General features: G+C 43.0%; 1 protein-coding gene across 1 annotated transcript; it reads left to right on the forward strand.

Moving 5' to 3' along the window:
* Positions 1 to 7,227: 7,227 nt before the first annotated feature.
* Positions 7,228 to 13,478, forward strand: metrn (meteorin, glial cell differentiation regulator). The gene is made up of 4 exons (XM_071907333.2): positions 7,228 to 7,512; positions 8,351 to 8,784; positions 10,544 to 10,603; positions 11,345 to 13,478. Exons 1-4 carry the CDS (start codon positions 7,406 to 7,408, stop codon positions 11,656 to 11,658), a joined length of 915 nt encoding a protein of 304 aa, XP_071763434.1. The 5' UTR covers positions 7,228 to 7,405; the 3' UTR covers positions 11,659 to 13,478.
* The last annotated feature ends 2,382 nt before the right edge of the window (positions 13,479 to 15,860 follow it).

Raw genomic sequence — 15,860 nt, forward strand, 5'->3', positions numbered from 1 at the left:
GATGCCATCTTCTAAAAGACAAAAGTGTTTTTCCCTCCAAAAAAAAAAAAAAAAAAAAAGCACCACCAGCACTTCCACACACCACACCATGCACAGACCCCATTCTGCAAAATAAATGCCAGGCAATCATGACAAGCTCACCAAGGAACTACCACGCTCTAATGGGGAAGTGCACCATTTATAAAGGAACACATGCTTGTTTCAATCTGGCTGTAATCAAAAGCCGCGGAGCCGACTGTAGCTCTTTTTATTCTATATTTACCCTGAAACCTCATGTACCGCAGGAAACTTCCTGTGCATTCTGTGGTGGCTGCACTGTGTTTCCATTCGCCTTTTCATCCCTTCCCTGTCTCTCTTGCTGGCAACCGAGCACTGATTGTCAAAAGTAAAATCCTCCGACTTAGCAGTGACAACTCTGTGTGAAGAACCACTTAAAAAGAGTCCGGCCTGTTTACCCTTCAGCTAAAGCGTTCCCTTATGTGCTTTTGGACACTGAGGAATGTAAGAATCAACGCAAAGCACGTCAAGGTTGGCTGCACTATTGACGCTGCCTCTGTTTAAAGCCAATTTCAGTTCAATGACACTGTCGTTATCTGCTTACACTGAGATAAGCGATTGATACCATCCTTTTGTCAATCTAGGGATACAATAATTAGCATTCTGTCCTTTAAGGGTTATCAATATTCATCACAAGTAGGAAAGAGAGTATCAATTTAGAAAAGTTGCGAGATACCTAAACTGTGGATCTTTACTGGATCCTCCCATGAAAAAAAAGTGATCCTCAGATTTCTCTCCTCTGCATCTCAGGCTATTTTTCATTTAAAAGTTAAATGAAAACAGGCATTAAATGATATGTTGGGCAGTTTGCTGTCAGCTGAATGGACAGAGGGGGGATGACCAACACTCAGAATATGCAAATTCCCCTAGAACAGACAGTTAGTAGGCAGAGAGAGGCTGCAGTGTGAGATACTGGCATTTTGAGCTCTCTGCCCACTGACAATAAAGAAGATTTAGGCTTTTTTGATATTCCTCAATAGGTAAAGATAACTCTGTTTTGCCAAATGTCAAAATTGTTATGCATGTCTTTTTAACCCAAAGTATAATGCACAAACGATTGATTCCAAGTGAGTATACATATTGTTGAAAAAAGGATAATAAAAAAAGAGACAAAGACAAACCTAAATTGCAGGCACTATAATTAGAGAAATCAATGTCCCCAGTTTGGGTGCACAAGATACTGAGGGCCATTTGAGACACCTGCAGCCTCTTCCCTCCATTTCTCTAATGAAAAGTCCCCAGGGCACCCAGCTGTGACCTCTGACCCCAGACACAGTAATTAGGTTATATCTGGAGCTGGTGAATGCAAAAGAAAAAGTGGATTGTCTAAGTGTTATGGAGAGCTATGAAGGCAATTTAGAAGTTTATTTATAGAGTGCTTTTAACAAACATGCCTGTCATAAAATGTTTACAGGAAACAAGGGACACAAAAACAGATAAAAGCGAGGATAAAACATGGGATAAAACAAGTATAACACAGACTCTAAGAATAGGACAAAACGTGTGTGCGTGTGTGTGTGTGTGTGTGTGTGAGAGAGAGAGAGAGAGCGAGAGAGAGAGAGAGAGTTGCTGCAAATGTGTAAAAAATTGTTGCTGAAATTTAAATTGAGACTTAATCCCAGCTGCTAATAAATCTCTGGAGATTTGTGTGATTCCTACTAAATCATGAGATTATTCATCCGATCCGTTTGAATATAACAACGCATGTCAGGGTTTCTCAGCTACATATCTTCTTTAAAAGTTAGGCCAGATCCCTACGGAGATGATGAAAGACCACGAGGGCCATGAGAGAGTATTGTGACAGTGGAGCTAAGTGATCTATTACAAGTTTAGAAAAGCATTAGAGAGCATTCTCAGGGTGTCTCTGCGCGTTTCCAGCTGCGTTTGCTATCAACCCTGTCTGACTCTGTTTATCTGGTATAGGGCCCTCTTGCATTCAACAGTTTCCCACTGGGCTTTACACTAACACACACACACACACACACACATAGACTACACACACTGAGATGAGAGACACAGAGAGAAATTCACTCATACAAACAAACACACACACACAAACACGGTCCTGAGAAAGTGCAATGAGAGAGCAGGTGTCGGTTTTCACATTGGGCTCTCATAGGGGTTCAGAGGGTAAATAACAGCGTTGGCTTTTCCGGCTCGTGGCGTTGGTTCTTCTCACAGGCCTCACGCAGCCTCTGGCCGCCATTCGACTCTGAGAACAGACCAGGAGCCGCTCACCTGGACGGAGAGATGGGAAAACGCCGACTGCACTGGTCTCACTGACTCATCACAACACCAAACTCCAGCGGGGTATGGGAAGGGTTCAGGTAGAGTCTGTCCAGCTGTATACACAATATGTCACTATATGTGACATCCTCAGCCAGCAGATCTAAATCTTTGACTGTTTTCCAGAAGAGGTATTGTGCTTTCAACTCGTTACAAAATATGTGCAATTGTATTTTTACAAAAGTGTGAAAGATTGGGTGCACATTCATCACGCAGCCAGTGAAGCTTTATGAATCTACTAAACAGCTAAACTGTAATTACAGTGACATAACAGTATAGTGAAAATAGTAAAGTGATAATAGCCACCACAGCCTGCTGTGCCTGTTGATGTTTCAGTACAAGACCTTTAATACTTCAAGAGATATCTCATGCCATGAGAAATGTTTTGATAAAGGTCTTGAACTGAAAGTCGATAGGCAACACAGCAGAGGTGAATTTTCTGCAGGAATCTTCATTGATTTTCTATTTTAACACCATAAGTGTCATATTTAACTCCCCTCATCATTCAGGATATAAAGATTTTTCTCATCCTTAACCCTTAAATAATCTCCACAGTTGCATATTATGTGACACTGACAGCTCAGCCATTGTCTGTGTTTCCAATTGCTAATCTCAGACTAACCAACCAAATTATAAGACACAGCACAATCCTCTAAAAAGAAAGACATAATGTCTGCCATCCTGAACGTAGTCGGATTATCAGGGCATCCTGACAAGCTCTCAGATCTCTTTACCAGCGGATAGATGTCAGCGTGCAGGAAAACAAACAGCAGCAACGTCAGATCAACTGGATTAGCACTGAGGTGCCATGGGAAGCTGCTGGAAAGTCTGGGAACGGGGACAGTTCACCTCAGCGGTCCATCCCCTCGTCTTTTAGCTGGGACAGTCAAGTTAGAGAGTACTGCTACATGAAACCTGTCTAAAGAACTCAAGGCAGTCAGCCATGGTGGTCACAGGGCTTGTGCTGCATTTCAGAGATCTCAGAAAGTAGGAAATTCGTATTTGCAAGTTGGAATTCCAACTAGGAAACTTGGGCAAGATTTCTCAACCCCGAGTTTTCTGAAATGCAGGTATCTGTCATCATGTCAACATGCCGGCAAACACTGTTAAACACTACACAGCATTACTTTTAACATGTTCATAATCCTCAAAATACACTTGAGTTTGATTTTCAGCATTGCATGACCTCAAATCTAGCAAAATACCTGTGTGGTAAATAGTGAAACATCTACATTTTAAATGTAAAGTTGCACTTACAGTTGCAACATGGAAAACATTCTCACCTTTGGATTCCTCGCCTGGTTCAGTTCCTTAACACTCGTCAATAAAAACAAGATAACAAAAATCACCAATATTTCAAGCAAAAATCTGCAGAATCAAATGCCGGGACATTACATCACTGTTCAAATCACGTGCAATACACAAGGCAAACCGGATCATAGTAGACACTACTCATCCACTCAACAGCCAATATGAACTACTCCCATCAGGACGCAGGTTTCGGACCCCACTTCACAGGACAACAAGCACAAATAAAACATTCATCCCCACATCCATAGGACTAATCAACAACGGTCTGATCACTGTTCCCAATTGCTCCCCATTTCCAATCATGTATGTTTTGTGTCCTGTTATGACATTAATGTGATGTCCTGTTTGTCTAGTGATGATGTTTCTTGTCTTTTTTTGTTTGTCGTTTGCCACTGATGATTGTACAGAACAAATTTCCTAACGGACAAATAAAGATTTATTCATTCATTCATATTCTGCATGCAACTAGCTTGTATCTTTGACATAACAAGCTGTTGCGTGTGGAACAGGATTTTATGTTCGGCAAAGATAATCTGTGTCTTCCCTGGTTTTTCCAAGCTGGACCACTGGAACGCACTGAAGTTGTAATAACGAGCTACCAGCTGGGAATTTTTGACTTCTGACTTTGCATGGAACGCAGCATTAATCTCTAGACTCTTTCAAACATGCGATATGGAACATTGTCAAATTAACCCTTCCAGCAAGGGTAGACTTTCCTGAATTTTGACTGAAGCTCTTATTCACACATGACCCATTAAAAGGAAACGTTTGTTAACATTTATGGAAAAGAATGCATGTTTGAAAGGAGCTTCTGCCTATCTGCCTGGGAAAGAGAGAGAGAGAGAGAGCGAGAGAGAGCAACAGAGAGAGAGAGAGCGAGAGAGAGAAAGAGAAAGAATGTCATACAGTGTCAATGTACCATAAATGTCAGTAACACTACACTGTCAGTACATCCTCTCCATGTTTGTAACACACATACACAGGAATACAGTATACCAGGTAAATACACACAGCACTAACACACACATGCAAACTCTCGTACACACACAGCAGCAGTGTTTGAAGACGCTGCGTTCGCGGGCCGGTGAGAACGCAGGAGACACGGAGAGCTAAACTCTACAACAGTGGGAATCTGGTTCACTGGTTAAAGTGTGAGGACGACCAAACAGCATTTCATTAGAGTCAAAGATGGCATTGTTCTAGGTGCAGAACGGAACCGGCTTTGGCTGCTGGTTCACACACTCAGGCTGACCTTGATTAGTGACTGTGCTGCTCTGTGCACTGAAATGATCCTTTTATGTTTCTGCAAAATATGTGCTCAGTCGTGCACACGGGTCCTGTGACTCTAATTGGTACAAAACTGATCAGGTGCTGCTAACGAGTCTATAGTATGGCAACTGAAATTTTCATTGGAACTTTGATTCACTGATTAAATGTTTTCATCACGACAAAAATCAGAGTTAGCAAAAAAAATTTAATGAAACAACATTTATCACACTTTTATCGAAGTTCATTGAATGCGTTACTTCATTCATTCATTTCAAATAAGAGAATCTGTCAGCGCTACATCAGTCTGCTGCAGATGCATTGCACTGTGATGATGTTACATGCATTGGATTCACTTATGCATTGATAATAATGCATGTGCAAACTCAAACAAATGCCAACCATGTATTTTTCTAGCTCTCCATGACTTTTTTTGTGCTGAAAACATTTTGTCAGTGAATGAGAGTTGCAATGAAAGTCCTAACCTGCATCTCATCAGTTTCATCTTAATGAATGATCCTTGCGTACAACTCAGCACACAGTTTGTAGCAACACAAAGCGTTACAGATTAAATGTGCTCCTGTCCAGATGAAACTGTAGTTCAGGTCACAAAAAGCGTGCGCTTTATTGTTTTAAAGGACAAGTGTGTGAATGCACACACACTGATGAGTTTGACAAAGTACGTGCATCTGCGTGTACATGTATGTGTGTGAATGCATTGTGCACACGTGGATGCTAAGTCATACTGGTGATGCCCATAACTAAGTTTAGACAATAATGTATTCATTTTTCTTTGACTCGGTCACCCCCCGCCTCGCTCTCCTTTAAACTCTGCTGCTTTGAAATGCTCCTGGGAGAACAAAGCTCCGTCCTGCTGGAGACAATAAAGCAGCTGGATTTCTGCACATGTGCCTTTGTGTCGGTCTGAGGCCTTGTCATAACTCGATCGGCGGGCCTTGCCTGGTCTTTCATCACATACACACACGCACACACACACACACATGTGCAAACACGCACAGGCACACGTACACACTCGCTCACACACACGTACACTGAAAGTCACTGTTACGGCTCGGGGAGATGGATGGCAGCGTCAGCACAAAAGAATATTTGATTTGGTTCTAAATACCGCAACATGAAAGAGAAGCCCAGCAGGGTAAAGGGCAACCAGTGGGGGCAAAACCTTCATCATCATCATCATACATGTTGCTTCTGAATATGGAAAAAGGGGTGAGCATCATGTCTGTGTAGATTCATTTCAGTTTAGCATCTTTGATATGAGGATCAGTACTTTATATGTTGCCTTCAAATGACCTGGCCATTTTTTCCAGGATCTGATCCTATTGGGGGAAAATGCATTCTATCAAGAAACATGTCTTCCTGTCAGAAAATGTGAAATGTTGCAGATAGAAACAGATTTAAAAAGGCTACTAATCAAAGCAATGAAAATCTTGAAATTAAAATATCACGAGACTCTGATTGTCTTATGTTTTTTTGTACTTTGACACTAGAAATGCCAGTGGATTTAGGGATCTAAAAGAAAGTCCACAAGGTATCACTTGACAACTATTAATGTAATTTCTAGGTAAACTGCCCATAGGCATAAATGTGAGCATGAGTGTGTTTAATATAGCATGCTATACAATATAAGGTATGCTGTAGTATATGCATATGTATATGATGTAGTATATGATGTATGATGATAATGAGTAATATATGATGTATATGTAGTATGTATATGATGCAGTATAGTATATAGTAATGTAGTATGGTATTTATATGTTAAGCCCTTTGAGACATGCTTGTGATAAAGGCTTTATAAATAAACTTGACTTGACTATTTCCTTGTGTGATACAGAAAGTGGGTTTAGAAAAACTCATGGAGAGACATTTTTAAATTTCAATTCAATACTTAAATTCAAAACAGCCTCAATTGTCTACAGTTTGGCTTTTCTAGTGTTAATTCTGTCCACTAAATGTAAAGTTCAGTCCAGTAAATGTGTTTCTTTATGAAAAGTGTAGGCTGTAATACTTTCTGTAAACTCACTCAACATTTGAGTAGTTAATTAGTATTTGCTATGCAGGCATGCCTAACACAATGGTGAACTGCCTATTTCTAACACCGTTTATCCTTGCATACTGTTAGACCATTCAATAGGTCAGACTTCCCTCCCCCTCTGTCGTGTGAGTGGTTTAAAGTTTCGCCTCTCGGCCTGTGATTGGTCGACGAAGTTTTTCTAAGGGGGAATAACTCCGGAGCTCTCCGTCCTTTCCGCACATCAGTCTGGATGTTTGCAGGGAGAAAAGTGAGTTTAGCAGTATTCTCTTATCTAGTCCGTTAGGGTAAGAGGATACCAAACTATGGAGGTTATTAAAGATAGAATAGCATTTGTTTTATAGAGGACTTTCACTTGCAGAGCGTTAGGAGACCGCATCTTTGGAATACATTATTCTCCCACGTTTTTTGCTTCATCCACTATCGAAAATGCCTGGTTTTGGGGTTTGGATTTACAAAAGTTGGATGTTACTTTTTGCCATTTTTGACATGGCTCTCTCAAACTATTCGGAAGACCAGTGCAGCTGGAGAGGCAGGCAAGTACATTTTATTTACTTGATTTTATTTTTGCATGTGGCATAATGTGAAAAAACAGATGCAAAAATGCTCCATCTGCCACACATCTGCGATGCTGCGGATGCCTCTTGTATTTTAGCGTGCAGTTGACTGATGGTAAAGGACAATGCTTATTTGTATGAAACAAGTTGAGACTTGTCATTAGGGCGCAATTAAAATGTTTCTAGTGCTCTGCTGCGATTGCGCCTCGGGGCTTTCTGCAGGAGGCATGGAGGGTCCAGACAGACAGGAGGCTCACTGATAAATGAGGATAAAACGCATATTGGCATATTGTGGATGTGGTTGCCTAAGCATTGACTTTATCTAGCTATAACTGTATTTAACTATATTGTTGAAATTACCACAGTGGACTTATTACAGTGTTTTAGTAGGCTATATGACATAATAATAACTATGGATGCTGTGAGGGAATCCTGACTCCCCTCAGCTGCCAGTAGGCGGCGCCTTCTCTTTCTGAGCATATGTAAATTTCCTGCAGCCTGATTTAAAAAAAAAAAAAATTTTGTCAGTGTAGATTTTTAAATAGTCATCTTGGTATTCTACACATTTAGAAATCTTTGATGTAAGCTGCCTGTTTTCTACATTTAAAACCAACCCAAACCACACATCCTGCAATGGCCAGTGCAGTTGATTCAGAAAAGTGCCACCAACTCCCACTGATGGTATAGCAGTAACTTCCAGCCCCAATAGGCGGTTTGGAGGCCAAAGATCTAGAAAAAAAACTTAATTAAAACCTTTATTTAACCTTGTCCTCTCTCCTTCCCTCTCTCCTCCTCCTCCTCCTTTCCCCTCATACAGTGGTTTGTCCCAGCAGCAGGGCAGCGTGGAGCAGATCTCCCTCCACTGCTCCGAGGGCACCCTGGACTGGCTGTATCCCAAGGGGGCCCTGCGCCTCACCCTGTCGCCCCGCCTGCCCTCAGCGGCGGTGGGGCCCGGCGGCAGCAGCTCGGGCCTCATCACGGCCTGCGTCAAGCCCTCGGAGCAGTTCCACGGAGCCCAGCTGTACCTGGAGAGAGACGGGGTGCTGGAGCTCCTGGTGGGGGACCGGCTAGAGACTTCCCCCCCGCCGAGGGTCCGCTGCTTCAGCCGGCTGCCCGGGGAGAGGGTGGCCCTGTTCCTGCAGGCTACGCCCCACCAGGACATCAGCCGGCGGATCGCCACCTTCCGCTACGAGCTGAGAGGGGACTGGACCGCCCGGCTGTCACTCGACTCCAGCCCCATCAGCAGTGAAGGTGAGTCAGTGGAGCCATTAGTCAGCCATGTTGGTTTGAGCCTCGGGGCCTTCAGGGGCCATTTGTGGTCAAGTATGATGAGACGAGACTACATTCATTTTTCATTTTAATTCAGTGTGTAATAAACATGGAAAGCACAGAGGAGGTTCTGAGAAACTTGAATCTTCACAAAAGTCACTCAATTCTCAGTTCACTCATTTACTTCAATGGAACAATGAGGAATATTGTTATGTGAAAACCTTGTAACTCCGATTGTGGGGATTTTCATGTTTTCGCTTAAACTGAAGGAATACATGCTTCTCTATGAGTTGAGTAAATTCTCTGACCTATTGGGCTTATGAGACCCTTTCAAAACCCATTGGATAAAGTCAAAAATGCATTGCCACCAAGCTAAGAACAAGACTGGTTTTCTTAGTTTCCTGACAATGAGACATTTCGGAGATTCGTGGTTTTCACCCGACAGTCTCAATATTATATTATATTCCATAAAATCGCCTCTGAGGATGATTCCTAATTCCAAACAGGCTTCTGTGGGGGGGTTCGGACTTTCCACGGCCCATGCAGAGTGTAGCGGAGGAAGTGGCCAAACTTTCCCCGGAGGCGTGCAGAAAGCGTCCACTGGTTTAGATTTGAAGGAGAGGGAGAGAGGGAGTGGGGAGGAGGGGGACAAAAGCCCAGTATGTGGGGCCTTCTCCAGAGTCCAGAGCCCTTTCAATGGCTGCCGCATGAGTATTCTGGGATTACTGCCGTCGCCTAGGCGACAGGGAGGCCTCTGCCCAGCTGAGATGCTCCCCTCTTTTGTTGAGCTGCCCCTCTGTGGGGAGACTTGTCTGTAGGAGTACACCCCCCACCCCTGCATCTCTCTCTCTCTCACACACACACACACACTGATTAGGCTTGGGGGGAGGATTGCTATGGACTAGAGAGGAAGGAATCTCATTTATCAGGAGGTTTTCACCAAGGAGGAGAATGTGTGGGGTGGGCAAGGGGCCTCCGCACAACCACAAGGAGAGCAGAACTTTAAAAAATGCCAGGATGCTTTTTTTCCCCCCTTTCCCCCCAGTTTAGTCAATGCAGACAGCCAGGGCTTTGGTGGTTTGGTTTCACTCTTTTCTTGTGGCCATCTGCAGATCCTTTTATGAATCTCAGGAAGGGTTCACTAAATTTTCTTTCCTCCGCAAGGATTTTTGTTTGAAATGATAAAAAAAAAGCTGTAAATGAGGTTGACAGGCCCCCAGTAGGAAGGAAGTACCTTCTGAGAAAGTGGAAGTGGAATTTTGTTCCTTTTTAAAATCTTTTGAAGTCCTCCTCCTCCCCCGCTCCTCGGCCCCTGTCTAGCGGGCTTTGATGAGGTGTGACTGGTGACACCCTGGCAGGCTTTAGGGGGGAAGTTTCATTTGGCCTTTAAATCGTCTGGGACGGAGGAGCCTCACACCTTAAAGCTTCACTGGTCCTCCTCTCCCAACCGTAAAAGTAGCAGCTGTCTGTTAGAACGCAGCGGTTGGTCTCTCCCTTGCTGCATGTCTTTGCACAGCGCTTTAGGCCTGGATATTCACATCTCACGTCCTCTGTGCATTCGATCGTAAGCTCGTGTCCTGTAGCTTTTATCCGGAAATAAGGCCTTTGATTTCCAAGGGCTCAATGTATTAGCATATAGGTGTCTTCTAACAGAGTTTAGAGTGTTATGTAAGGTCACCAACTGACTCCCTCTCTCTTTTCTCTCGCTTTATCCACTCTTTCCCCTTCCTTGTCTCTCCAGATGCCTGCAGACCCTGCAACAACACAGAGATTCTCATGGCTGTCTGTACCAGTGATTTTGGTAAGTTTACCTTTTAGAGCCCTTCACTGTCCTGACTAAAAAACACATCACACCAGGAATTAAATGTTATTGTCACACAGAATTCCCCCCTAATTCAGCCAGGATTAACATATTTTACCGGACCACCAAATGGCAACAAGTCCTTGCAGCAAAAGCCATAGCAAGTAATGATTTTGTGTCAGGATCTACAAATCGGTTGTGTCGAATCGACTTAAAGGCAGAGCACCCCAGTGCCTCCAAATCCTCTCCCCTCAAAACTGCAAAGGTTAAAGGTGAAACAGCAGTACCCTGCCCCCCCCACACGCACTCTTTCTAACCCCTCCTGAAGGCGCTGCAGTGGACTAATCCTAACATCTCCCCCCTAGAGAAGGAGCAGTGGACTAATCTGCATGCCTCTGATTGAGCTGTAATGGGACCGAGTGGCTCAACTGGCAACAAAAGTTAGAAGGATTAGTGAACAGCCTCGGTTTTCCATACTGCTTTTACCATCAGTTGGTAGCCTCTAGAGAACCACATCTCTAGCTAGATTATGACTTCAGTTATTTCTGCCATACCATTCAATTCCAGCCAATGGTTAGAAACTCATGTAAACAACAATACAACTTTTGCAACATTGCAACAATAGTACAAATATACAACAAAACCACATTTTTATGTACTGATAAAAAAGACAAGATTTGGAGGTCCTCATTGTAAAACAAGCAGAGTAGAAATTGACCAGAATGTGTCTTTTCTCCACAGTTGTGCGTGGAAACATTCGGGCAGTAGAGGAAGACGAGAACTTAAGGGCAGCAGTGATCAAGGTCAGCGCCACCCGGGTGTTTCGTCAGAAGTACGCCCTGTTCACCGGTAACAGCCGGCTGACCAGCCAGGGTGAGATCAGAACTCTGTTGCAGTGCGGCGTCAGACCCGGGCCAGGCAGCTTCCTGTTCACAGGCAGGGTCCACTTCGGGGAGGCCTGGCTGGGCTGCGCCCCCCGATACAAGGACTTCCAACGGGCCTACATCATGGCCAAAGAGGCCCAGCAGATACCCTGCGAACTGGCTGTAGACTGAGTCGAAAAACTTTCCAGCCGCTTTCTACAATAGAAAATCAAGGCTGTACTGAAAGCCAAGCCAAACTCAGGCCCATTCCATACCCATCCTGGGCTGCCAAACCTCCCAGAGAAGGAAGGTTTAGGAAGAAGCCTTGGTGTGCAGCTGTTGGCACCAATGGATACAGTCTTCCCAAAGGACTGAGGAGCGAACCTGGCTCTTTTTTGCGACACCATTCCCAGTGCAATATGCAGTCACCTGGTCCGAAAGACCCAATGGAGTTGTGACATGAGGGACACGGCTGAAGTGGAGATTATAAGCATTTGGCATTCAACAGTTTTTCCATACTGATGCCATTTTGCTGGTTCAGAACAAATTTTTTTAAAAGCTTTCCATTCAAGGCAAATTAATTCAAGCCATTAATTCAGGGCTATTGGGTGATATATTTGTGAAACTCAGGAAAATGTTTGAAAAGTTCTGTTGAGACATTATTGTCACTTAGTTGATATCCAAGTGTTCAACCTCAAGGCAGGTGTTATTATGGTCCAAGGCTTCAAAATGGCCACCCTTTTCCACAGTGTTTTTTGTTAAGAAAATGTTTGGCCTTGCTTTTTTTAGCAGTCAAACAGCAAGAGGAAATTAAGTTCAATGTCATGTTTTGGTAGCTACTCCTTTACAGGGGCCATCCTCAGTGTTGCTATTTTTAGGAGATTAGGGAAGGTCCTGATAAAAGAAAATTTAGAAAAAAAATATTTGCACTGATAAGGGAAAGGGAATGATCTGGAAGGTGTGATGCTGCAAGCACTGAAAACCAAATGAAAAGCAACTATATGTAGCATAGCGGAGCGATTGAGAACTTAATATATGTACAGATAATGTGAGCACATAGTAACGCTAAGCTAAGGCTTCCTGAGCAGGTTTCACAGCTCAAACTAGTGCTGAAAGCACTTTCATATTCTAGCCAACTCTGAGATTTTGTTTCTAAAAGTAGACACAGGGCAACACTGCTTTTCACAACCCTGTATAAACAAGATGTTTGTGATGTATAGACCACTGTTCACAACAAGTCACCATGTGTAAGATATCACACGCTTGCTCTGTTTCATTTCAGTAGCCATGCTATATTTCTGCAAAATTTTGATTGATTGGACTGCCTTTGACTTTAAAGATGATTATTTTTGAAAATGTCTTTGAGTTCTACTGCCGCAGTGTTGCCAAAGCAATTACAAGTCTTTCAGTGCTGTCTGCGAAGAATTACCAATTCTGTTTCGAGAAACACATAACAAGAAAATAACAAAATCAAGAAGCTATTTCATGTTTGATGTAAAACAAGATTGATAATTGTATTTCACCTGTACATAATCAGTAACGCTCATAAACCTGGTGACAACAGCCATTCTTAACAGAAGTCCAGTGGTATCGTGCTATGTGTTGGTGGTAGTAAGGATGGAGGAACATAGGGCAAAAAAGTCAAATTTGTCCAACCTATGATACAATATGAATTAGGATGAATGAATTGTTGCATTAAAATCCTCAAGCCTGCGTTTGGAAGAACAAGTGATTACAATGGACAAGGCTAGCTCAAGAGAAACACAAAATATGCATTTAGTGTAGAAATTCTGTTCAGTAAAGTGATTTCATATCTGATGTGCACTATATCAACAAGTGGAGAGGTTCATACCAAATTACCATGATGTGCTGGAGCGGTATGTTTCAAGTGCTGTACACTGCCATTTTTGCTGTTTGTTTTTTTTCAATGTGAATTTATGTTAATACCAATGTGAATGTAAATATGTAAATAAGAAATTCTAGAAACAACACCATCAAAAAAAACCTATGGAGAGAAAAAAAACATTGTCTCAGTATTGTGGAATGTTTTTATGTTTGTCTGTGTTATTAAAACATAAGAAAATGATCCTGATGTTTATGGAGTTATTTGTTTTCTTCTGAAAGGCTTTCTCATAAACACTTAATTAGAGATAATGTTAATGCTTCACATGATCACTAATTTATCAGCAGTCTAATCCTCTCACAGCACTGTTTAATCTACATTAGAGTATGTGGGTCTATAGGTTTCTACCATTCTAAACTTTTCTCAGACATAAGTCACTTGAAGTGTCCATGAATCAGATCCCTGAAGGCTCAAAACAAACGGCGTGCCTGAAAGAGCGAGCGGCCTAAAAGGCGGAGAGATTTAGAGGAGTGTTCAGGACCCTGAGGGCTTCGGAGAGGGAAGGCGGTAGAAAACAACGGTTGGAATTCTGTTGTCCTCGGCCTCCCATTTTCAGGATTCAGGAAGCAATAAATTGCCATTAAGGGAGCGGCATGGCAGACTCGGCTGAGCGGAGGTGCCACACAGTCGCTCACTTCATCCTGACCACGCGTAGGCCAGCAGACCTGTACACAAGGCCAAAAATAAACCAGATCTCTTTTCCATTCAGCCATAATTCAGCCTAGAGCAAAAGTTAGTCTCCAATCTCACCGAGACTTGGATCTTATTCTTTACACCGATACTGAACCTGTGCAGTCATACAGCCTGTTGTGGCTAGGGAGGAGTGTTATGACTGAACCCGTGGATAATATATTTCGGCTGCTCTAACCGATGAGGAGCTGCATGGTAATAACAGTACAGAAACACCCATGTCACTGAACCACTATGATAAATTCACCACCTGTTTCTTCTCATTGCCAAATTCAGAGTATCTCAGTGAAAAAGAAAGTGTCAAGGGCAGCCATGTACTGCGTTTGTATATGCGTCTCTGCTCCAGACTATGACATATACCTCAGTAAAATCTCAGATTTACTGCGTGCTGTAAATCCATTTGAAAAAGAGCAGCTGGGGAATTAACATGGTGTTTAGGTTAAATGGAAAAGAATCACAAAAGCGCGACATGCTTCCCATGTCTGGCATGCTATCACCCATAGAAACCCCAACGCTGCTTTGCCACTGCATCAGTAGTCCATGAGAGTGAACCTCCAACCTCCCCGACTATTTACTGCCTCAGTACCCCTTTAAAAAAATGCCATGGCTGGGGGCCCTAAGCTGCACTCCAACAACCCCCCCCCCCCCCTCTTTCTCTTCTTTCTCTCTCTCTCTCTCCTCCCTCCCTCCTTCCCAGTCCATCTGAGGTTACTGCTGCAGAACTGATAAGCCAAAACAAAGAGCACTCAAATTATGCTCATTGAACTAATGACATTTTGACAAAGCTCAACTTCCTCCATTGTTGTCACTTGGTTGTGACCCCAGCTTGAACCCCTAAAACTGCAAAATGAATCACAATATAGACACCATGCAACCACAAAGACACTACACCTTGCTGTCCAACCACAATAGCACTATGTTTACTTTTGTAAATGCAACATAATAGCAATTGCAATAACTCATTATAATGCATGCAGTGCACAATCCAGATAAAATTTGATGTGTTCATTTTTTTTTTTTAAGTGTAACTGTGACACAAATTTCTGAAAACATATTTTGCAGTTACTACATCCAACATATTTATGATTATATTGCACATTGGTATTGATGGCATGCACTATTACACCATTATCGCTAGAATAATGTTCATTCACATGGCTTCTTCTTAAATTAATCAAGGAATTTTTGTTACTTTGCATGTGTGATATTTATTCATGATATAGACAATGAGTGATTTTCTTTGTAGGCATGTTTACGTGACTTTGTGGACCTTCAAAAATGTTGTGTATTAACAAATGTTGGTGGCTCTGCAGAGGTTCAGAGTGCTGTGGGCGCACAATAAACCCCTCCTCCCCTCCCCGCTCCTCTGTTATTCTGTTCTGTTGTATAGCTGAGGTGATGTATAGAGGCTGCGGAGCGGGAAGCACTCAGGAAAGGGGAATCCAAAGGGATGGGAGAGAGTCGCTGGGTGTGGACGTCCGTCGGCCCCTGAGGGGGAAGTGGCTGCACACAAAGCTCCAGAGATGAGAGCGCAGACAGGGGCAAAGTGCTCTAGGGTTAGGGTTAGCTCCCTCGTAGTCCAGCACAACAACACCCCGCCCAGTGCACAGGTCCTGTGTTCCCGGCAGGAACTCTCCGCTATTATCCACCCATATAAACAGAAATAGTTAATGCTTTAAACCAGACAAAGGTCTAAAAATCATTGTCAGCAAAGTCCAAACAGACATACATGGACTGACATAAATCGCCAACACACTGGGGAGTCATTTGTAGTGTGTTGGGTCAAGAAGTTAATGTTGAC

This window comes from Centroberyx gerrardi, chromosome 20 (assembly GCF_048128805.1).
Source record: "Centroberyx gerrardi isolate f3 chromosome 20, fCenGer3.hap1.cur.20231027, whole genome shotgun sequence".
NCBI classification, from domain to species: domain Eukaryota; kingdom Metazoa; phylum Chordata; class Actinopteri; order Beryciformes; family Berycidae; genus Centroberyx; species Centroberyx gerrardi.